Here is a 23,651-nt window from a genome sequence, read left to right on the forward strand (position 1 = left end):
ATGAATAACTTAAAGTCCCCCTGTTGTTAATTATTGTATTCCTTAAAGGGATAGTTCACCCAAAAATGAAAATTCTATCATTGTTTACTCACCCTCAAGTTGTTCCAAACCTGTATGAGTTTCTTTGTTCTGCTGAACACAAAGGAAGATATTTGGAAGAATGTTTGTAACCAAACAGATCTCGGTCCCCATTGACTTCCATAGTATATTTTTTTCCTACTATGGTAGTCAATGGGGACCGAGATCTGTTGATTACAAACATTCTTCCAAATATCTTCCTTTGTGTTCAGCAGAACAAAGAAACTCATACAGGTTTGGAACAACTTGAGGGTGAGTAAACAATGATAGAATTTTCATTTTTGGGTGAACTATCCCTTTAAAACTCATCTTTAATCACCAAAATAATTTTTTTAGAAACAAAATTTCTTCATGCCTTAAAATAGCTTGAATGTAACTCGACACCCTTGCCTCATTTAGTATGCGCGGCTCTATGAATATGCAAATGAGCCCTGCCTCCACTCACTCACTCAGCTCAGAGATCCACTGGTTGACGATCACACGTTGATCTGATTGGTTACAAGGTAGTTTGTGACGTCAGAAACACCAGCGATTTCAAAGCGTGTGTTTGAGACTGTCTTTGGTTCACTGCAGTTTTAAGGAGAAAATACTCAGCAATGGTGTCGACTTATGAACTTACACATGGTTTGTCTTAAAGCGTATTAAAAACACCACAAAAACACATAAACAACATTAAAAGCTGGATTTACACCACAAGGAAAACTGTGTCGAAACACTGTGAGTGAGTGGAGGCAGTGCTAATTTGCATATTCATAGAACCACGTATACTAAATGAGGCAAGGGTGTCGAGTTAAGACATGAATACTTTTTTAAAACGTTTAAATATGTAATTTTGGTGATCAAAGATGAGTTTTAAGGGATACAATTATTGACTACGAGGGGACTTTAATTACTGAATCAGTGTTTTTGAACAAATCTCGAATGAATGATTCAATTACATACATTTTAAGCCACTTGTCGCCACCTAGTGGTGTAACGATGTGATTGATACAATCGTAATTTGAAGCGCCAAATAACTTTTCAGCGGGTCAGTGCAGATCTGAACGTTCTGGTGAGATTCTGTCAAAGGTTTAACGGACAAATCATTGGCATTTAGTAACGGGAGTTTGAATCGAGATTGCGATCTTTTAATGATTAGTCGTTCAGCTCTAAACTTTTACTGTGCTTTTTTTGTTGTTTCTTGAGCTTGATACGGCCAAGTCACAATTCTTGGAAAAGAGCAGCACGGACATTCGTCGAATCGTCTACTTTGTTGCTCTATGAAAGAACGTCACGAGGGCGAGTAAACGATGACGGGGTTTATTTTTCCTTTAAAGGGTAACTAAACCCTAAACCAACTTTTTTTTGTTAATGATCTGTAAGAATGGGGGTTTATTAGTGTTGTTCATTGATTTGAGTAACATTTTTGACATTTGGGTATAAAGTGTTTTAATTCTACAATATATGGTGTAAAAACGTCTGAGTGCTGCCCTCTTCAGGTTGAACGGTGGCTACTACAGTTGAATTTTCCTATTGGATGTTGCGGTACTGCGTGACGTAAACGGTACTGCGTGACGTAGGCTGGTTCCAGCTCACCACGCCCTCCCTTGGTACGAGCTCACCACGCCCTTGGATGAGCTAGCGTAGATTTATCTGTATTTAGTACAGTGGTAGGTATAGTGTTGCTGGGTGCAACTGCATAGCTTTCCAGCAGACTTGGAAATTAGGCGCCAGTGTTTGCATGCACTTGGCCTGGAAGACCGTGAGTGTAAAACCTGCATTTTACGCGGAATTGCTTTTCCAACGATACAATAGAGGTGGACATTGGCTTCTCCACACAGCTCGCGCTGAACAGCGACGCAGTGCCAAACGCTGTTCCTCGATCCTGCATGGACTCCACCACCGCAGCGGCGTCTTGATGTGAGTGATCATATATATTTTAATCACAATTTATGGTTAGGCTAAAGTTAATCCTCTGGGGTCGACAAACGCGTCGGCGCATTTTGCTGGATTTTTTCACAGAGCTGCAAAATATGAATATGCCTATACAGAGCGCGCGCTATTGACATCAACTCGATAAAACTCATCAGATGCATATTTACGTCGTCTTGCGACCCTGTGAGCAAACTCTCCATTTTAGACAGTCTGACAGCAGGACTCTCAGGTGCACGCCCTTCCGCTCACGGTTCGTCCCCTCTATCTCCGTTGGGGTCTGCCCACTTTTCTAGCATTTTTCAAATATTGCCAGTGGGTGGAGTCAGGCTCTGACCAGGGGTTTAGTTACCCTTTAACAACTAACCTGAGCTTGGTGTGGATGATTAAATATAATCATCAATATGATTTGTTAGATAGATAAATGGATAAATAACTTTTTTATCACCTCGAGTGGTGAAAATCTGAGATTTACTTCGGCCATGGAGCTGCGCTGGGGAGGTTAAACCTGCACACTGTACAAGCCAGGTAATGAGGGAGATTCGGGGCCTTTTAGCTGATAACTTTAAAGAGACAAGACGAAGGCGGGGGTTCTTTCCCTCAGGGGACTGAAATCTCTCACTTGGAAGCTTCAAAGGAAAAATAAATTATTGAAATCGCTCTCGTCACTTTCTGCCCGAGTCAATCAAAGCGGAGGGGATCTGGCAAGGGCGCAGGCTGCATGCAGACACTTAAGGAGATTGCTAAACGCTACAGCGTCCCGTGGCACGCCGTCTCCCGAAATATCAGGGCGGAGCGAGCATCGCTCTGAGGAACGACAACAAACAAGCCTCTGGCGGGGTTTCTAATATGAGACCCTGGACCACGTCACCAGTCTCGAGTCGCACTGGTATATCTGTGGCAATAGCCAACAATACATTGTATGGGTCAAAATTATAAATTTTTCTTTTATGCCAAAAATCATTAGGATATTAAGTAAAGATCATGTTCTTCCGCAAATATATAAAAAGTTTATTTTTGTGAGTGAATGCAGCACAATCGCCAACATAAATGCACAACTTTAAAGGAGATTTTCTCAATGTTTCGATTGTTTTGCATCCTCAGATTCCAGATTTTCAATAGTTGTATCCTAACAAACCACACATCACTGGAAAGCTTATTTATTCAGCTTTCAGGTGATGTATACATCTCAGTTTTAAAAAATTTACCCGTATGACCGGTTTTGTGATCCAGGGTCAAATATAGCAATGGCCACAGGAAATCATAGTAACTCGGAATAACACGGGCCTGTGTTCTTGAGCATTGTGCAGATTGTGGTGTACAGTTTCGACACGGGATATTTGGGTCCGGTCGACGCGGCGCTGGACAGGGTGTCTCTGGACGCTGGAGGTTTTCAGGGGGCGAGAGGCTCAGAGTGGGTGTTGTGTGGTCAGACGGAGGCGCGCCCAGGCCGATCCGACTGTTTTTAGAGCTCGAGTGGAGGATTGTGGGAAAACGGACCCCCGTCTGACGCCTTGTCCCGGAGTGAAGGATGCGGACTAATAAGAGGGTTGATGTAATGCTGATACATACCAATCAAGAGTCTGGACACACTGTACTAAAACTGTTCTTATATAGTGAGGATGGAGACTGTGTGTGTGTGTGTGCGTGTGTGTGTGAGAGAGATTGTATGTGTCTGTGAGAGTATGTGTGTGAGTGTGTGTGTGTGAGTGTGTGTGTGTGAGAGATTGTATGTGTGTGTGAGTATGTGTGTGTGAGTGTGTGTGTGTGAGTGTGTGTGTCTGTGTGTGAGATTGTATGTGTGTGTGAGAGTATGTGTGTGAGTGTGTGTCTGTGACAGAGTGTGTGTGTCTGTGTGTGAGATTGTATGTGTGTGTGTGAGAGTATGTGTGTGAGTGTGTCTGTGAGAGAGTGTGTGTGTGTGTATGTGTGCCTGTGTGTGAGTGTGTGTCTGTGACAGAATGTGTGTGTCTGTGTGTGAGATTGTATGTGTGTGTGTGAGAGTATGTGTGTGAGTGTGTGTCTGTGAGAGAGTGTGTGTGTGTGTGTGTGTGTGTGCCTGTGTGTGAGAGTGTGTCTGTGAGAGTGTATGTCTGTGTGAGATTGTATGTGTGTATGTGTGTGTGTGTGTGTGTGAGAGAGTATGTGTGTGTGAAAGTGTGTCTGTGAGAGAGAGAGTGTGTGTGTTTGTGTGTGAGATTGTAAGTGTGTGTGAGTGTGTGTCTGTGAGAGAGTGTGTGTGAGTGTCTGTGTGTGAGGTGCGTGCGAGTGTGAGTGTGCGTGCGTCAGAGTTTGTTTGTGTGCGTGAGCGTGTATGTGTATGAGAGTGTGTGTGTTTGCGTGAGTGTTTGTGTGAGTGTGTGTGTGTGTGAGAGAGGTGTGCTTGTGAGGTGTGTGTGTGTGTGAGATGTGTGTGCACGTGTGAGGTGTGTGTGTGTGAGGTGTGTGTCTGTGTATGTATGTGTGCGTGATGTGTGTGTGTGTGTGTGTGTGTATGACTTGTGTGTGCGCGTGTGAGGTGTGTGTCTGTATATGTATGTGTGCGTGAGGTGTGTGTGCGTGAGGTGTGTGTGGGTGTGTGTGAGGTGTATGTGCGTGCCTGAATGTGTGTGTGTGTGTGTGTGTGTGTGTGTGTGTGTACTCATAAGCTAATTGTGTAAATGTAAAGCCACTGGACTTTCTGCACAGACACACACACACGCACACACACAAAAACAAGCCCCCAGCTTTATTACCACAGGCCAGATTTATTCACAGCCCTTTTTTCTTTTTGATTAAAAACGTCTCCTCCACATGTTGATTTATGAGCACAAGAGCGAGCCGAGGGAGGCGGTGAGGATGACATCATGCAGTTGGCAACCTCTCGCAGAGGTGACATCCACTCGCTTTGTGTCTGTGTCGAAATAAAAGCCTGTGTGTGTGTGGTTCAGCTGAATGACAAAACCACCACAGTCATGTGCACATCACCTTACACAGGGGCTTACGAGAACAAAAGTGATTTAAAGTCAGTATGCGACCCAATTTATGTCCGTAATTTATGCATTTCAGAGTGAAATGAGATATTAAGAAGAAAAAAAGTACAGAAATTGATTAATATATCAGTGTTGGGAGCTGTTAACTACCAGCAATGCTCCTAGCTTAACTACGCTGTAAAACTGTTATGAAGTTGCAAATAAAACATTATTTTAATTGGTCTACTTCAACATTTTGTTTAATTTGATGTGTTACTTGCCTTTTTTTTCTAATTGTTTGCTAGATTTACTAGCAATTTCTGCTTTTCAACACCATTTTTTTTCAGTGTACATACAAGCGACGTATTCCCAATTAGAAGTGAGAAAAAACACTACTTTGCTGTTTTTATGTCACATTGTATTGCACACGTAGCTTTAGCATCATGCTAGCTGATGCAACAATCAAAACGGCTATCCTAAACTCTCATTAGAAAATCCAATTAATTTTAGTGAATCACAAAAATAGTTGATGTAATTGAATTAGTTAAAAAAAAAAAAAAACCTGTGCAAATGTCGCTAACTCTTAAATTTGTGCATTTAACTGCCAACTCCTTACCAAAATAAGTAGCTTGACTGATCCTAAACTCTCGTACGAAGCATTAGGAGGTCTAATAGTGAATAGCTAAAACAGTTCATTTAAACGAATCAGTTATTTTTATTTGTAACTTAAAGTGCTAACTTGTAGCATTTAAGTGCTAACGTCTTTTCCAAAATAGCATCTTAACTCTTGCGTACCGACTTTCAATTTGCAGTAAACTTCACAAATGAGTTTCAAAGCTTCTCCAAAACTGAAAATGACACGAGAACAACAACAAAATGTCCCCCGCTTAGCCGGCTGTGCTGCGCGACAACCTGTCAAGACAGTAATTAGCGATCAGAGCCTGTGAGAGCACAGCAGACGGCAGCGCAGCCAATCAGACGGCGCCGTGCCGAGGCTTTCGGTGGCTGGGGGGTTTGAGGGGGGATTGAGTGATTAGTGCTCTGGGAACATGTGCACTGCCTAGTAAACATCTGAATCACAGCGACCCGCACACAGACTCAAGACAAACACCAGGAGCAATTTTGAGGGTGTCACCATTAAAAAACAAAGACTGATAGTGAGTGATTACATCCCCTCTCAATTGTTTCTCCTAGACTACACTGAGCATAAACGGACGACAAATGGAGGCTAAAGAACGGATCTCAACAACGTCCCAAACTGTGAACGCATTCGTCTGAAAATTCACTATTAAAGTCCCCCTGAAATCCAAATTTAAGTTTTTTAGCTTTTAGTATGAATATGTTAGCTTTAAGGTTGTGAATAAGCTGGTGTGCTCCAAAACAATGACAAAATTAACATTTAGGAGATATAAGCATTCAAAACTCAGTCTCTCACCTCCGCTAAAATGGATCACAGGTTTTTATGGACTTCAGCTTCTCATCACATCTTCTGTCCAATCAAATGCTCTCTAGAATCTAAAGCTCCGCCCCCTATGCTATAAACACCACATGGCCAGAGCGACCGTTGACACACACGTTACGGAGAAATGTGTGTCGGAGATGTGTGTTCGGTTGCTCAAACGCTCAAGTTTTATTCCGTTTTCCAACTGTGCGTTGGTTAAGAATGAAATGGCTAGAATTTATTCACACATCTACTACTGAATCCAGCGCATCATCAGCGCTCGGATTCGCTTCCATGGTGCCGTCAAGTACCACTTGCAGTCTGTGAGGTAAACTAAACGCTATAGGCTATTTGAAAAGGGGGAGGAGCCATTCAATATGTCCCGCCTTAGCTTCCTGTTTCAGTGGAAATTACGTCAACGCATCAAACAAAGCTGCGCGTTCAAAGGCACTTCAGTGGGCCTTTAACTACGTCTTTTTAACTAATTTGGGGGAAAATACATTCTATCTAACTGTTTTTGAATGCAGAAACGCATCTGAAGTGAATCTGAATCCAGAATAATCTCACACATACAAGCAGCCTGCCGACTAGTAATAGTTTTCTCACCCTTATTGCATTCAAAGTGAAGGCATCAGATGTATGTTGCCTTCTCTTCTGGGCCGCCCTACAAAACCAACAAATAGGAGAACAGAACAATGTCGGGCACACAAAGACCGTATCTGACAGCGGCCCATTCTCATGTTATCTCTCACGCGGCACTTGAATTACACCTATTTTAGGCTTGAAAGCAGTAGGTGGAGGCTTTACCTCTGCTTTCATCCCGCACTCGCCCCTCTTTACTTCACTTGACTCTTTGTTTTGTTTCCCTAATGCGTCTCTAAACCCATCTTAGGGGAGAAATGGTGCAGAACAAATCCTGACTTCGAGCCTTGGAAATTAAAAGACAGCACAGGCCCCGATCCGTCTGATGAAGAGATATGCACGGGGGTAAAGAGAGACGAAATAATCCGATAAACAGTGATCTCGCGCTTCACGTCTCTACGTGTACGGGGAGATCCTTAAACCCACACGGCGGGTCCTTTTTTATTCTTCTGATGATTATGAAACAGCCTTGAAACTGTAATTGTGTGAAAATTATACACTTTCAACTTTCAAAAAATTGGTCGGTGGGTCGTCCGAACAACTAGTTGATTAATTGGCTTTAATCGATAAATCGAGGTCCTTTTTAATTAGCTTGGTTTTGGGTTCAACTTTTTGATCGACTAGCGGGTTATTGGGCAGCTAGTTAACCAGTTGATCATTGTTACCCATCCATAATGTTATGTAAAGCTTGAGTATAGTTTTAACCTTAAAAAAAGTCATAAACATAAGGCCAGAAACTTAATGCTGGCAAAAATAGCCTCATTTCTTAATCAACTTAATGGATGGATGAACTAGTCGTAGTTGTAGTTGACCCAAAATAGTCGCCCTCAACCACTGGATCTGCCAACAGTAGGCCTGCAATGGCACTACGTCGATGTTGATTTAAAATGGCCGCCCTCAACCACTGGATCTGCCAATAGTGGGCCTACAATGGTACTATGTCGATGCTGACCCAAAATGGCTGCCCTCAACCACTGGATCTGCCAATTGTGGCCATGCAATGGTACTTCGTCGATGTCGAACCAACACTGGCTGCCCTCAACCACTGGATCTGCGTCTATGTTGACCCAAAATGGCCGTCCTCAACCACTGAATCTGCCAATAGTGTGCCTACAATGGTACTATATCGATGTTGACCCAAAATGGCCACCCTCAACCACTGAATCTGCCAATAGTGGGCCTACAATGGTACGTCGATGTTGACCCAAAATGGCTGCCCTCAACCACTGGATCTGCGTCTATGCTGACCCAAAATGGCCGCCCTCAACCACTGAATCTGCCAATAGTGGGCCTGCATTGGTGCTACGTCAATGTCGACCCAACATTGGCTGCCCTCAGCCAATTACATTGATATTTGCATGGCACTTACTCTTAATACTTGGGGGAGGGGGAGAGAAAAATGATATTACTTATAGACTTTTAAGACACCTGAGACTTGACTTTTAAGCTCGAGATTCATCTTAGTTTGCTTACATAAGGCCAAGGAGCCGGTGAGCAGCGGAGACAGCAGCAGGGCGCTCAGGGAGAGCAGGATGGGCAGGTGGCCGGCTGGCATCATGTCACAGATGACCTTTGACCTGGCTGGAGAGCCGCGGCCCCACAGGCTGGAGACGAGGGGTCGGCACACTGGACGTTTGGCACTCTGGAGGAGACAAAACAGAACAGTCCTGATGAGCATTGGCATTCACTGACAGACAGGCGAGATAAACACCAGCGTGTTAACATAGTTTCACCAGTCAACCATCAAAAGTTCATTCACAAGCTTTACCAGAACGTTCACTCTGAGCCTGTTCAGAGACTCCCAATTTCAGTTTTACACAACTCATAATTAGTCAGGCTTTATCACTGGATCTAGTCATTATTTACTTATCCACCAATCTTGTAATTACCAAGCCACTCATCAATATTTCAGACGGCGTCTCTTTGTTTTAGCCAAATTGCGATTAATCCCCCCGTCACCACTCTCTTTGCCTCGGGAGTCGACGGGTTGCTGTCTCTCACACAGACGGGGCGGAAACCCGGCGAATGTGCTTGTACACCATTTAATTAAAGATGGCAAGAACATCAGATGGCAAGATGGCAAGAGACGCGCGAACACGTGTAGTTGCTTTCGGAAGCACTCGCTCACGTCGAGAATGAAAGAGATGTTGACATGAAGCACTGAGACTGTAAAGAGTGACTGTGTCTTCTGTAGACGAACCTCCAGGCCTGTGTGACTCAATAAGGGTGTTCAAACAAGTCGGAGTCCAAGCTGGCACTTCTTTAAATCTGTGCCTTCGGGTTCTGGTGGAGTCGAGTAACTACTAAACGAACCGGCAAATGGCCAATACTAAATGCCTAAAAAAATCAACTAGAAATAATAGCCACCACAACCACTAAAAGTGAATTATTTTAAATAATAAATTAAAGAATAACTTGAGTAAAGTTTTTTTTTTTTTTTTTTGAAGATTAAATAAAGAGAGTGCCAAATGATGGCAAAAGTAATTTAACTGTAAAAATAGAAAAAAACGAACAGGTATAATAAAATATTCAATATCAGCCAATATGAATAAATAATAAAAATGTAATAATGATGATAATAATAATATGGTAATAGACATAGTGCTGACATATTGTGAATTCTTAATAAAAATAAGCAAAACAATTATTTTATAATATTGTATAAAATATTATAACTACAAAATGAACTGATAAATGGCCAAATAAAATTAGACATAAAACACTAAATGCTCCAAGTGAATTTAGGCATCACAACATTATAAATGTACAATATGAAAAATATATAATACTTTTTTATGTTTAAGTGAGTGTCAGATTATGGAAAAGGTCATTTGAAATAAAAAATAAGGTAAATTAGCAAGCATAATTAATAAAGATAAATTAAATTAAGTAATTAAAAATAAATAAACAAACAATAAATCAGATGAATGGCCAGAAACCAATATGGACACAGACATGACACATTGTGCATTCCTAATAAAAATAAATATTAACAATATTTCATATAATATGGATGGTATAAGATACAATTATAATAATACTGTTTGAAGTATTATTGCATTAGGCCTTTTTGTATACAATATATAAAAAAAAATACTTATAGTAACTGTAAATGTAATGGAACTTCCAAAAAAACACAGAGAAGTCCCAGACATTACATAGTAACGCTTCATCAACACTGAAACCCAAACAGTCAAAATTCACAAAAAGCCAAGATCTCGACTGTGGGCGCCAACGTAACGCACCACAACAGGACCCTCTTGTTCGTTTCCCCAGAGGGCACGTGAGACACTTCAAACTTTAATAATAAGTCCTTTGTGTCTTCAACACAAAAACACAGTCATCACATACACACGCGTGTCAGTCCGCACCGCTACGTGTGCTCTTCTAGTGCAGCGTGTTAAGTTTCCAGAGAGGCTGGAAGTCATAATGCGCGAGTGAGGACCTAGTGACAGCTGGCTTGTCGGCTTTGGGTTTCCTGTCAACCTGCGTGGAGACACTTCAAATTCCGCCCCACATAAACAATTGAAAGCGTCAGTCGAGGGATTCGATTCTAGAGTGCCAAAGCAGGCCAGGCATACCCAGACAAAGAGGAGGAATATGTCCGTGCTGATTTACGACGCTGGCCGCCCAAGGCCCACTCCTAAAGCAGCTCCCATTCACCATGTCTGGAGCGTGAGGGTTTGAAGTTTCATCGCAACAAGACAACAGTGGATCCTAATGACCAGGGCTTGACATTAACTTTTTTGCTCACTAGCCAATGTGGCTAGTGGTTTTCCAAAGTTACTAGCCACACAGCATTTTTACTAGCCACATTTTTGTTGTTGTGAAATTACCTGATAAAAGTGGACTATGGCGTGCTAAAATTTACTTGAACTAGATTTACAACCCTTTTAAATGTAAAACCACTGTACACACCCAAATCAAGACTACATAAATGTATAACAATAGGTCATTATCATTAGCTCTGATAAGGTTGTGTGTAAAGTTCCTTTTTTAAAATAAAACCATGTAGGCTATTATATGTCGCCACTCCACCGGCATACTACATAACTCCAGCAGGACAGCTAGCTGTCTCTTCGATTCTTTGTTGTCGGTCACTAGCGACAATACTCATTAGGGCTGTCAAAATTGCTCAAAAATGACCTTCGAATATTCCCTCTAAAAAAAAACACATAGCTTATATTCGAACTATTCGAACATCTGGTTGCGCATTTTGTCAATGACGCGCATTACGTCAATTACAGGACAAATTAATACAAAGAGACATAACTACTTGTATAGGTAGTTTATTTAAGTTTAAACATATTTGACAACGTATTACTACACGAAAACAAGTAAATCAACTAATGGCCAAGACCGCAGACCTCACTCACTCTGGCTCGCTCACTCGCAGGCACTCTTTCTCTCTCTCGCCCTCACCCTCAGCACCAAACGCGAATAGAGCGTCTGGCGCGAGTGTAATAAAGACGCGTTTACGCGCGTCTGGAGGTCTTGCGGCGCGAATGAGGCGTCACGCGCTCTGTGCATAACAGTTTAAATGTACAACAACAATAAGCAAATGTTGAGTGCTGATCAAGAGTTTTGTGCAAGCAATTTAAGGTCGCGACTCTTATATAGCAGGCTTCATTCAGTGATTGAAACAAATATTATTAACATTAATTGAAGTTTTACAGTAGCCTATATAGAACCGACATTGAACGCTCCGAGCGAGCTGTGCTGTGGTAAACATGGAACTTTTCCTTGACGTGAAACGGTAAATAATCAAACCAGTGGAAGCCTGCAGTGCATGAAACTGCTGTATCTAACCTACCTTATTCATGCGATATCTATTCAGTCAGTACAGTAGCCTACACTTTAGTAATGTTTCTGTTTAAACGTTAACGCTTCTTCCTGTTACTGTCCCTGATCCCTCAGGCAGCGCGCCCACTCGCAAAGCAGACAGCCGCGCCTCTGCTACCGCGGGCGTTTTTTTTTTTTTTTTTTCACATTCGAATATTCATTTTCACCTTCGAAATTCTCTTTTTTAAAACTATTCGAATATATATTCGAATTTAGAATATTCGTTGACAGCCCTATGGGAGTTTTAGTGTCGTGGTGTCACACTTATTTCAGATGCCTTTTGAAAAGACTACAATTATTCAACCCGCCAAAGTGGCTAGTTGGAGTGATTGTGTTACCCGCCACGAGCAAAATCCACCCGCATTTGGCGGGTTGGCGGGTGTTAATGTCAAGCCCTGCTAATGACCTATATTCGGCCCCATGATAAAGCAACCGAGTTAGGATTGCTAATAAATTCACAACAGAATACAGGCGTTCCTCGAATCGACTGCTCTCGATTCATGTTCCTCACCTTGGCTAGTCCTCAAGGGCTGGGAAAAGAGGCGCATTTCGACCGCACCATCATGCAATATGCACAAGGACCAGTGTGTATGAATTATTGAGCTGTACGGAGAGGAGAATGTTATGGACTTGTTGGGGAACGACGCTACACGCACAGCAACACTATAAACTTTTGCGTCTTGCCGTTGTGTTTTGGCATGCGTTCGCTGACAAACCGGGAATGTGTTGCAAATCTCCAAACTAACACCAGTGTTTGAAACGTGCAAATAATCCAGGATTTTGCCATTATGAGCCAAGGAGATGCCTGAAGATCACTGACAGTCGGTCGAGTATCTTTCTTGCATTTATGCCTTCTCAGGTCCTAAATATTCAGTTCGTCACTACCTCCGGCCAATGCCAATATGCTGTATGATTGTTTTTCCCTTTTCAATAGAGAGCACCAGCAGTCAGATGTAATCAGGGTTGTGCTCATGACTGGCTGGCTTCCTAATCCTGCACGTTTCCATGCATTATTAATGCTTATAATGTTGGATTCAGAACTGAAACGGAGAGATACGGCAACAGAAAGATTGAAAGATCTGGCATTTGAAACCATCAAACTGGGGTACAAGAAAAAAAATGCTTGCAGAAATAATAGGCGTGTTAAAATGAAGTGCATCTACAGACACAACATAAAAACATCTTCTAAATGAACGTCGCAAAGAGTCGTGAACACTTGGACCGTCCAAGTACAAGCCATGGCTGCGGTGCCGCATTAAATGCGTTCGCATTAACGTGAGTGATGATTATGAAATCCGCAGTGCTGTTTATCCTCCCGGGAAACGCTGACAGAGAGACAGAGTTTATGTGCATGTACATGAAGTACGTCCTGGTTTTTGCAGATTGATGCAAGAATGCAAAAATCTAGTAGCAGGGCACGTCGACGAAGACACTTAGAAAACAAACAGATGCAGCTGCGTAACAACTGGCAGGACGATAGTGTGTGTGTGTGTGAGAGTGTGTGATTTTTAAAGCTGGGTAATCAGAAGAGGAAGCCAGATTGGAGTCCCCAGCGAGTCTGTGTGAGGGAAATGGAAGGAAGAAACCATGGCGAACGTCCAATTAAAACTCCCAATTAAGCGCCCCAGAGAGCGTTCCTCAATATAGAGATCAAACCGCTGATAGCGGCGCAACCGGGCGTGTTGAAAAGACATCGCACTACAACTTGTCTGCAACGTTCCCTGTAACCTCTTTAGTTACCTTTGACTCAAAAGATATCTTAGACGACAATATCCGCAGATTTAGAAACCAACTGATGCTGTAAGCATGCCTACAAAGAAAGATTTATTTCACAAAGTTAATGTGTGCATTAGCGCATGAGTGCATGCATTTGAGGCTAATTACACTTCTACATTGGCCAAAGAGCCCAAAGTGAAGCAAAGATAATGTACTACAGCTTTTCTGCAATTCTCATGTAACCTCTTTCACTAAAAAGAAACAACAGGGAATCCGCCAGCATTCGAAGCCAACGAATGTTAGTATGCCCACAAAGAAAGATTTATTTGACAAAGTTAGCATGATGGCCAATTAACACTCTTCGCATGCATTCAAAGCCAGCAGATGCTAATTACACTTCTACATTAGGTAAAGAGATGCACGCTGTGATCATTTTGCGCAAAGTAGTAATATGTCAGTACGCACCACCTAAGGAAAGTGGAAGGGAAACACAGGCTCCGGATTTTTCACTAATAAAATGGGCCGGCTGATTATACACGCACTAAAAATGTGATGGTTTAAAACCAGATTCAAGACAAAAAGACCTCAGAGGGATCTCATAAAACAATGCCTCGGCCGTTTCTATTTACGAGCGAATGTAATATCCCTTAAAGAGTCCCTTGTAATGGCGCCGTTCCCTCCGTATGCTACAGGCACCGTTTTAAACAGAGGCCCTTCTGAATGGCTCTTGATTCTGTCCAATTATCAAGGACACACACTCCCCTCCTGCGGTCACACACACTTATGTGTCTGTCCGCCACAGTAAAGTGAGAGAGTTTGAGCACACACACATCTGGCTTTCATGTCAGCGCCAGATTTGACTGTGTAGTCCAGGTGGCTCGAGTTCGTGTGTGTGTCTCTCTTTGGTGTCCAAGCTGCCATTTTGAATTGCACACAAAGAAAGGCCAGCGGCAAAAAAACACTATCGTATTCAGCCAGAGGTGCTTTCACAATCCCTCCACCATTTTCTCTTCAGTTCTGAGCGTACAGTTGACAATTAAAGTAAACGATAAAAACCCAAGTTTGCTTAAATCACTGTGTGATATATAATGTCTTATTGACTTCTTTTGATTTTGCCCCTTTTTACAAGATGTAATATAAGTCTCAGGTTCCCCAGAATGTGTGTCTGAAGTTTCAGTTCAAAATACCCCACAGATCGTTTATTATACCATGTTGTAAAGGCCCGTGTTTGAGTGGAAGGAAAAACATGCTATTTTCGTGCCTGTATCTTTAAATGCAAATGAGCTGCTGAGCCTTTACAGCTCGTGCCTCGGATACTCTGCCAAACACGTAAACGTCTGTTTGGTTTTGATTTTCATCTCTTTCGTGGCCAGGCTCACGTGACATTGCAGTTCTTCGTCATCATAAAAGTTTATTATTTTAAACGGTTTTCTGAGCGCACACACCCGAAGCACGCGCACAGAAAGCTGGATGACAGACGAAGCGTCCCGTGAGGATTAATCTAACTTCTTATTCGTGTCTTAATGCGCTTAACTGTCAAATACACACAAGGTTATTTCAAAAAGTTCACAAACGCAGTCGGTTATGTCTGTGAATGTAAACAGCGGGGAACGAAATCGCATGTGTATGTTAGATCTGTGTATTAAAGTGAAAGCAGCATAATACACAATTACTACTGTTGAATATGCTGTTAATATAAATCAAACAACAAAGGAAACACAGAAAATCACTCAATGCTCTTGGTTGAATAACTTTAGTAGATTTAATAAGAACACATTTCTTACTTGAATGCTGCTGTTAAATGCCCGCTCAGGGGCGGAGCTAAGCTATCCCGTCACCAGTTGTGGGCGGGGCCTGTTCTGATGTGACGTCACATTCCTTACCGGCTCGTTTTTATGGGGAAATAAACAAACAGAGAGGACGGATTTTTACCACAATAGGGTGGTTGTGTGCACACACTGTGGACACATGATTATGCTCAAAAAGAATATAAAAGTCACTTTTGCATAATAGGTCCCCTTTAAGGATTAAATTTGACTTGTGACAAGAATAAATAGGACATGTTCTTGACAGATTTTGTGAGATTCATCGCAAAGCCTCGCCATACACAGTGCCAATGTTGAGTAATCATTTGCATTTGCATGTATTTGTGGGAGAATTATGTAAATATGTTTTGCCAGTTCTATCCTCTCTCTCTAATGCTCCACACAGATGCATAACAATCACAGCATTATCAGGTGATTGCCTCTCATTTCAAGGCACGCACCTGCCATTGCCGTCATGGCAGCAATCCACAGAGACACAGAGAAGACAGCAACGTCTTCTGTGACCAAAGCCTCCTGCCTTTGTGTTTGTTTACAGTGGCAGCGAGATGATCTACGGCTTTTCCCTGCGCTGCAGATGTGCCGTAGAGCCGAGATGAAATGTTTGATGAAAAATAACACACGCAGGATTCGCACTGTCTCCACTTAAGATGCAGAACAGTGGCGTGGGTAAAAAACCAGGCGAGAGAGCCAGGCAGGGGGCTTTTGCCAAGAATACGTCTTTCTCCTATATCCTCTCCGAACAGCCCTTACATAATTCTGGAGTCTTGAGTACAAGCAGAACGGGGGGAGTGTATGTGTGCGCATCAGAACAAAGCGAGCGGTGCTTCACGCTGATATGTCATTCTGAGAAAACCAGGTGGCACGTTTGACCTTTGCGCATTCAGGGAGATAAATCCAAGAGTCCTTTCACTTCTGTGAGAGGAACAGACATGCTGCAATGCAGTCAAACACGGCACTCGCATGAAGTCAAAGCTTTGTGGATTTTACTTCTTATTTCTTAGCTTTGACGCCAACGTCTACATGCTAACTCCTAAACAGGGATAAAATAATCCTTTAGAAGATATTCACATTTAAACGTGACAGTCATGTGCACATTTTTGAATCATAAAATTCTCTCTATAGTGATAGTGTCCCCTCCCCTCACTGCTACCTGCAACCGATTAGCAATAGCAAGTAGCAAGTCGTGTTTCGTGAACTAAAACGCCAAACCTTCAATGTGTCCCATCCAAACTGAGGAAATTTGTCAACACAGCACAGTCCCTGTAAAGGCAATTCTAAAAATACAATTCTAAACACATTAGAAATGTTAGAAATGTATTGCTAAAACACATTATAAAGACTGTGAACTGTGAAGTACTGAATTGTGGGGTTAGACCGTTAAACAGTTTTTCACCATTGCTGTGTTCAGGATTTTTTGGGCGATGACGCACTGGAGCCGCTGAGCTCCTGGCCCCGCCCCTACTGTCGATGACGCACTGGAGCCGCTGAGCTCCTGGCCCCGCCCCTACTGTCGATGACGCACTGGAGCCGCTGAGCTCCTGGCCCCGCCCCTACTGTCGATGGCGCACTGGAGCCGCTGAGCTCCTGGCCCCGCCCCTACTGTCGATGACGCACTGGAGCCGCTGAGCTCCTGGCCCCGCCCCTACTGTCGATGACGCACTGGAGCCGCTGAGCTCCTGGCCCCGCCCCTACTGTCGATGACGCACTGGAGCCGCTGAGCTCCTGGCCCCGCCCCTACTGTCGATGACGCACTGGAGCCGCTGAGCTCCTGGCCCCGCCCCTACTGTCGATGACGCACTGGAGCCGCTGAGCTCCTGGCCCCGCCCCTACTGTCGATGACGCACTGGAGCCGCTGAGCTCCTGGCCCCGCCCCTACTGTCGATGGCGCACTGGAGCCGCTGAGGCTGGCCCCGCCCCTAACAATATAACTAGAGCACATTCGCATCACATTCGCATTTTATAAACTTTCTTATTCTGGCTCTGGAGGCTCAAACATGTATGGCTTTGTAAAACCAATTAAGCTGTAGCGGTGACAGTCGAGTGAGGCGGCAGCAGCTGTCCCGCGAGTGGGTGTGGTTTCAGCGCAGCCAGCGGACACGCCCCCAGCGTTTGAGAGCAGAATACTGCTCATTTTGATAGCTTATTTTCTTTACTTGGCAGATTTTTTTACCATTCAAATTTGGCTGGGTGGCTAATAATAAATTTTTCTGTGGTGTGACAAACTCAGAACACATACTTAATTTTGACTTTAATTTCCCCCTTTAATTTCCCCCGATCAGTGGACTGCTTTGGAGAGACAAGCATTGTTAAGCAGTGGGATATTATTCATTTTCAGTGTAGGACATATTGTCTAAAAGACAGGTCATTGAGTCTTTGACATCAGAAAAGGCAATTTAATTACAAACCTGGCCTGGCTCTGATCTGCATTAGTCCTTGAAAGAAGAATGACGTTAGGTTCTGGATTCTTGCCAAGCCATCTACATGCAATTCTTGCCCTTTAAGACTCAAGTAAGAGCTTTTCAAGGGCCACCCTAGGCGGAAATATCGGCGTGTATTCATATTCGGGACCCCAGTGAGGAATAAAATTACATTAAGCGCAGGTGCCCCCTGGAAATTGGAATAGTTTTCTTAGATGGGTAAATAGCAGCTACGCATAGATGCTAAGGAATTGCCATATGGAATCATTCAATTCAATGTAAATAAATTGTTATTTGGGAACCTGGCAACCTATGATTCGGCAGCTGCTCAGGAGGATGGGATGGTTCCTTTCAAAGGTGGACAATTATGCTGCCATTTACTGTTATTGGCGGCGAAGCCCGAGGTGGGGTGGACGGGCTGCATTAGCATTTCAGAACTGTGCATCTATTTAGACTAGGTGTAACCACACTGCCGCAGGCAAGATGTTAGTGCTTTACGCTGCAGAAAACATCCTGCTCTCGTGGTAGGAACCATTGAATTTCAACATGAATGCATTCTCCTGTCTCGCATTGATGGTGGGATTCAGTGCTTCCTGGTTTTTGGGCACTGAACTGAACGACACAGGTAGTTTTGTTGTGTGTAAATGCTAGGTTAGCAGCACCATAACAGCAAACCTGCTCTGTGTCGAGAGGTAGTCGGGTTTGTATTTTGCACAAATGGCACCTGAACTACACAAGTGGAGCTGTTCAGATTAAGAGCTCTTTCCTGAAGGATGCCAGCGCCCCACCCCCCAGTCCCATTAACTGAAATAACTTCATTGTGCTAATTAACAACCCCGGGGTCAAATCATCACCTTGTTTATACATGCTTCACTCGACGGGGCTCCGAATTTGCGAGGAGTAGCACGCTAATGGTGGCCGTGGCAACAAATGGGGAATTCAGCTTTTTTCACCCCTTTACTCACCATAATAAAACCATTTTGCTGAAGCACGTTGACTCCTCACCACTGTAATTACATGACAGCGCTGTGGTGAGTGGGTGCAGGAGTGTATAATCACATTATGACCGCGACTGGAGCCTCGGGAGAAAATGCACCGAGGCAGACGCGAATATGTGCGAGTGAGGTAAGTGTCCCAGGGTTCATGACTGGGCTGAGTAGATGCGGTTCCCTCCCCTCAGCCTGCTGAACCGAGAGAACGCGAGTGAGATGTGTTGGAGACAGAAAACAGATGGCCAGGTTTGGGTTTGTGTCTCCTGTCTGTCACCTCTCTCCAGCCCAGTTTGAGAATAACAACTGGCCACTTTTTACGGCTATTATACAAGCTGCGAGGAGGAAGGGCAAACAGAGTCCCGGGAACTCTACCACAATCCCGCTTTGCCATTCTCGCTGACTGGGCTTCTGAGATGCTGCAACAAGGGAGGAATTGTAGAGCAAGAGTAGGGGTCAAAGGTCAGGTGACCCCACATACCCACTAGGAATGGGGTAGAGGGGTAGTTATCCTCAACTTGGGCAGCCTGAGAGTCCCTGACGAGCCATTGAGGAAACAGAGACTACGCTGTCTGCATATGAAAGTACCACTCATAAACAGGCATCGAAACACTAGGTGATTGTTGGAGTTTGACCTTACAAACAGACCATGAAGGACGTGCAGTGTTCTCCGAGGCTTAGCGCTAACACAGAGTTGAATCAGAAATGCCTCAATCAATGCCCAACAAATCCTTCCCTTGCCAGCCCAAAAAAAAAACCAAAGTTACCTCTTCGGACAACTGAAGATCTGCAGGAGGGATCAAAGGTGAGAGGTCAAGCAGCTGGTAAAAGCCCTTTTTTTAAACACGCAGCATTCCTGCACTCCCCGTTAGGAGACGTACACTCACTGCCGTGCACAAGTTTGGGATCGGTACGATTTATAATGTTTTTAAAAGAAGTCTTTTATGCTCACCAAGGCTGTAATTTATTCCTGTGATCAAAGCTGAGTGTTCAGCATCATTACTCCAGTCTTCAGTGTCACATGATCCTCCAGATATCACTCTAATATGATGATTTGATGCTCAAGAAACATTCATTATTATTATCAATGTTGAAAACTGGTTTTCTGTATTCTTTGATGAATAGAAACAGCATTTATTTGAAATAGAATCTTTACTGTCACTTTTGATCAGTTTAATTCATCCTTGATGAATAAAAGTATTGATTTATTTTATTTCTTTCCCCCCCAAAAAAATGTATAAAACATAGTGTTTAATGTTACAAAAGCTTTAGATTTCAGATAAATGCTGTTCTTTTGAACTTTCTATTCATCAAAGAATCCTGAAATAAAACTGCAAATAACTGTTTTCAACATTGATAATGTCTCTTGAGCATCAGATCATCATATTAGACTGATTTCTGAAGGATCATGTGACACTGAAGACTGGAGTAATGATGCTTTGATCACAGGAATAAATGACACTTTACTGTATATTCACACAGAAAACTGATTTAAATGATAATAATATTTCACATTATCACTGTTTTTGTTGTATTTTTAATACAATGCCTTGATGAGCAGAAGAGACTTCTTTTAAAAACATAAAAAATATTACCAATCCAAACCTTTTGCACGGCATGCTGGGGATGCAAGGCTATTAAAAACAAGTTCATTCAACCCCTCCGCTTACACGCGATAACTAACCGCAGCATAAAAAGATGCCAGCATCGCGTGCCATGAACAACCCTGTAGGCACCTCGTTCATGTCAGGCAACTGGCCTTTTTTAACACCATATCAGGCGCTAAGCCAGCGCTGCGCGGTGTGAGGTGTACTGAGCATGAGCGCAAGAGGCGCCTTCATTTCTTTATCTCTAAAGAGATCTGACAGGCCCCTGTGAGCTGCGAGACAGTACCTCTCGCATCAGCTGCCCTGCGGCCTCCAGCTCGTCCAGAGGGTTCGAGCGGTCAAAGAAATGACAAACACTCGCAGAACGAACAGGTAAGAGGATGACAAGTGCTGCACCGGGAGCCTCGCTCCGTCCTCTCGCAGAACCCCTCCATCAACAATGCTCAATTGACTCGCGCTCATGGAACAACGGGTCTAAATAAGGGAGGGAAAACGAGCTGAGTCTGGGAAGGACGGAGAACGAGAGAGAACACTACGAGGTCAATCCAATCAATCGATAGCAGTGATGGGTTGAGGGAATTGACAGAGGGACGTTTTCCCGCAAGCGAGTCGGGCTGATTATACAACGATCAATTTTTCATTACTGTAACAATTGGCAGCGCTGACCGAAAACGTGCAATTGTGGGAACGCAAATCCAATACTATAGGTTCGATGACTTGTTAGAGATCCGACTATTAGCTAAGGTACACACCAAGCTCTCATGAGATCTCCAATCAGATGTGGACAAATAGACTCTAATTCTTATCTTAGATACAGCTACTTTAGTTTCGAACCTAATATCGATACTCCCAGTAAGAGTTTCTTTGTGTGTACAAGGGAAGCAGAGAGCTTTTCTGTTCATCGCTCTCTAGGAACCCCCCCTTCTTCCTTCACACCGCCCAAGTCTGGTTAGTACCTGCTGAGCGTGAACGGGAATGTGTGGGCCGACTTAATCAAAATCACTCGCGAGGAATTTAAATACTTTAAATTAAGAAGCTGTGACGCTCTTTTCTCCCGGTCTCTCCGGTCCAGCCACCTGGTGCGTTGCGTCTGCTGATTACGGAGAAACGTGTAGGAGGAGGTGCCGGAGAAAAGCCGAACACATCGAGTGTTGAGCCTCCAACTGCGCTAGGAAGGAATGAAATGAAAAAGGACAACACAACCTCACGTCGTCTTTATTTTGGCACCTGCCGCATGCTAGCTCAAAGCAATGGCTCCCTCAATAAGGGGAAGGTTGTGTTCAAGGGGTACACTCTTTTGTTATTGCCATTCCCATCTATTCCTCTGAGGCGGTGAAACCTCTAGACCCTCAAGTGCTCTCTGAAACGACAGCTAAGGGTGGTTATGCGCCATCATTTAGGGAGGTGCTTGAATGTAGGCAGATTGTTGAAGCCAGGATGGAGCTGTCAGGAGATAAGTGTGTTTGCTTGCTAAATATGTGATGCTAGTCCTTCGTTTCCATCTGTTTGGTTATGAAGAGGAAGGGGGGGGGGGAGAGAAAGTACTGTGAAAAATGAAGAGGGTAAGAGAGAGCAAAAGAAGCAGGTTTTTGGAAAACCTGGTAAAAAAAAAACCTGAAGGCTGTCATTCCAGTACAGCCCAAGCTGTTCGGCTTTCGTCAGGCGTGCCCAGCAAGACACAGCCCGCTCCATATGGCTTGCTCGGATCTGCCATCTCTAGGGAAGAACTGCCTGCGTACGTGCGTGTTGGGAAGAACGAGAGAATAAGTGATTGTGTTTCACTTTGAAATGCTCATGTTTGTGCAGAATATCAAGCCGAGTGTCGTTAACGCTGCCCAGTTCTGTCTAAAATAGAAGCAGACGTCTTTTCCAAAATGTATTTCCTCCGCTTTGTTGAGTTTCCAGAGCGCTTTAGAAATTATATCGAGTCCAGGAAAACTTTCCACAGCATACCTTGCTAAGGGAGATGCTTTCTCCCAAACCTAGCAACCTTGAGCGTATTCCCATGGTGAAAACGTGAGCTCCAGACAGACAAACCAAAGCGAACAAAGGTCTTGTGTTTTTATAGCAACAACAACAACAACACAACCGCAGCAGACATGGCTGTTCAAAACTAAAAAATTAAAAGTTTATGCTTATAAAAAGTAGGTCACAAAAAATAATAATATTAATAATTGAACAAATATGTTTGTGTATGTCCTACACACACACACACACACGAACAAAAACATTAGCATTCTTAATGCAAAGTTAGTATTAATGTATTAATATTAGGATTATTAATGCTTTTTATATTTAACACACACACGCACGCACATATACATTGGGGCTGTGAAACAATTAATCGCATCCAAAATAAAAGTTTGTGTGTGTATAATTATTTTGTATATATAAATATACACACACATGCATGTATATATTTAAGAAATATTTGCATGTATATACTGTATACATAATTTATATTATATATAAATATATATAAATAACACATTTTTCTTAAATATATACATGCATGTGTGTGTATATTTATATATACAAAATAATTACACACATTTATTATGTAAACACAAACTTTTATAATCTATAACCACAGCTTTGTGCATGGAAAACATGATCTCTTCCTCCCTGATAAAGCAGGGGCAATAAGAATCGTGCGGACGTGTGTATGGAGCAAGTGTAAATGGTAACAAGGCCCGAGGGGCCAAACAGACAGGCATTGGGGATTATAGAGTGGGATTGAATAAGCTCGTGTATGAAACACACATGAGAGAAACGGCGCGGGGAGCCCTGTTTACTAGAGCAAGCTATTCCCCCGGAAGCACACGGGAGGGGGTTGCTTACACACAAGCAGGGAGTACATGTTGGATCTGGATGAAAACAGATTTGGCTGGAGTCACGTAAAGATGATAGGCTAGAACAAATACACTCGGAAAACAAAGGTGCTGCCCGACGGATCGAATTATGGGTAGCTTTCTGCATGTGCAAGACATTTAGAGGGATGAATGTGAGGCGCCACTACAAGAACACTAAAGAACATTCACATATTGCACAGCCAATAAACTCAACCTTCCTCTAATTTTACCCAATAAACTGTCACACTACACTGTTAGATCTCCAAAATTAAGTTTTATTTGAGGCTCAATTTGACTTTGATTTGGTCACGCAGCTACTAGAACAGAATTACTGAGGAAATAGGGAAGGAAAAGTTCATAATAGAATACTGCGCACGTA

General features: G+C 43.1%; 1 protein-coding gene across 7 annotated transcripts in view; it reads right to left on the minus strand.

The window, feature by feature from the left end:
- ptprsa (protein tyrosine phosphatase receptor type Sa) overlaps nucleotides 1-23,651 on the minus strand; it is a 212,311-nt gene that overhangs the window by 112,044 nt on the left and 76,616 nt on the right. For all 7 annotated transcript variants that reach the window (XM_084415711.1, XM_084415709.1, XM_084415710.1 and 4 more), the window contains one exon: nucleotides 8,497-8,665. In XM_084415711.1, coding sequence (XP_084271837.1) covers nucleotides 8,497-8,581 — 85 coding nt within the window. In that variant the 5' untranslated portion in view covers nucleotides 8,582-8,665. The remainder of the gene's footprint in view (nucleotides 1-8,496; nucleotides 8,666-23,651) is intronic.

The sequence above is a fragment of the Rutilus rutilus genome (genome assembly GCF_951802725.1).
Source record: "Rutilus rutilus genome assembly, chromosome: 8".
Taxonomy (NCBI): domain Eukaryota; kingdom Metazoa; phylum Chordata; class Actinopteri; order Cypriniformes; family Leuciscidae; genus Rutilus; species Rutilus rutilus.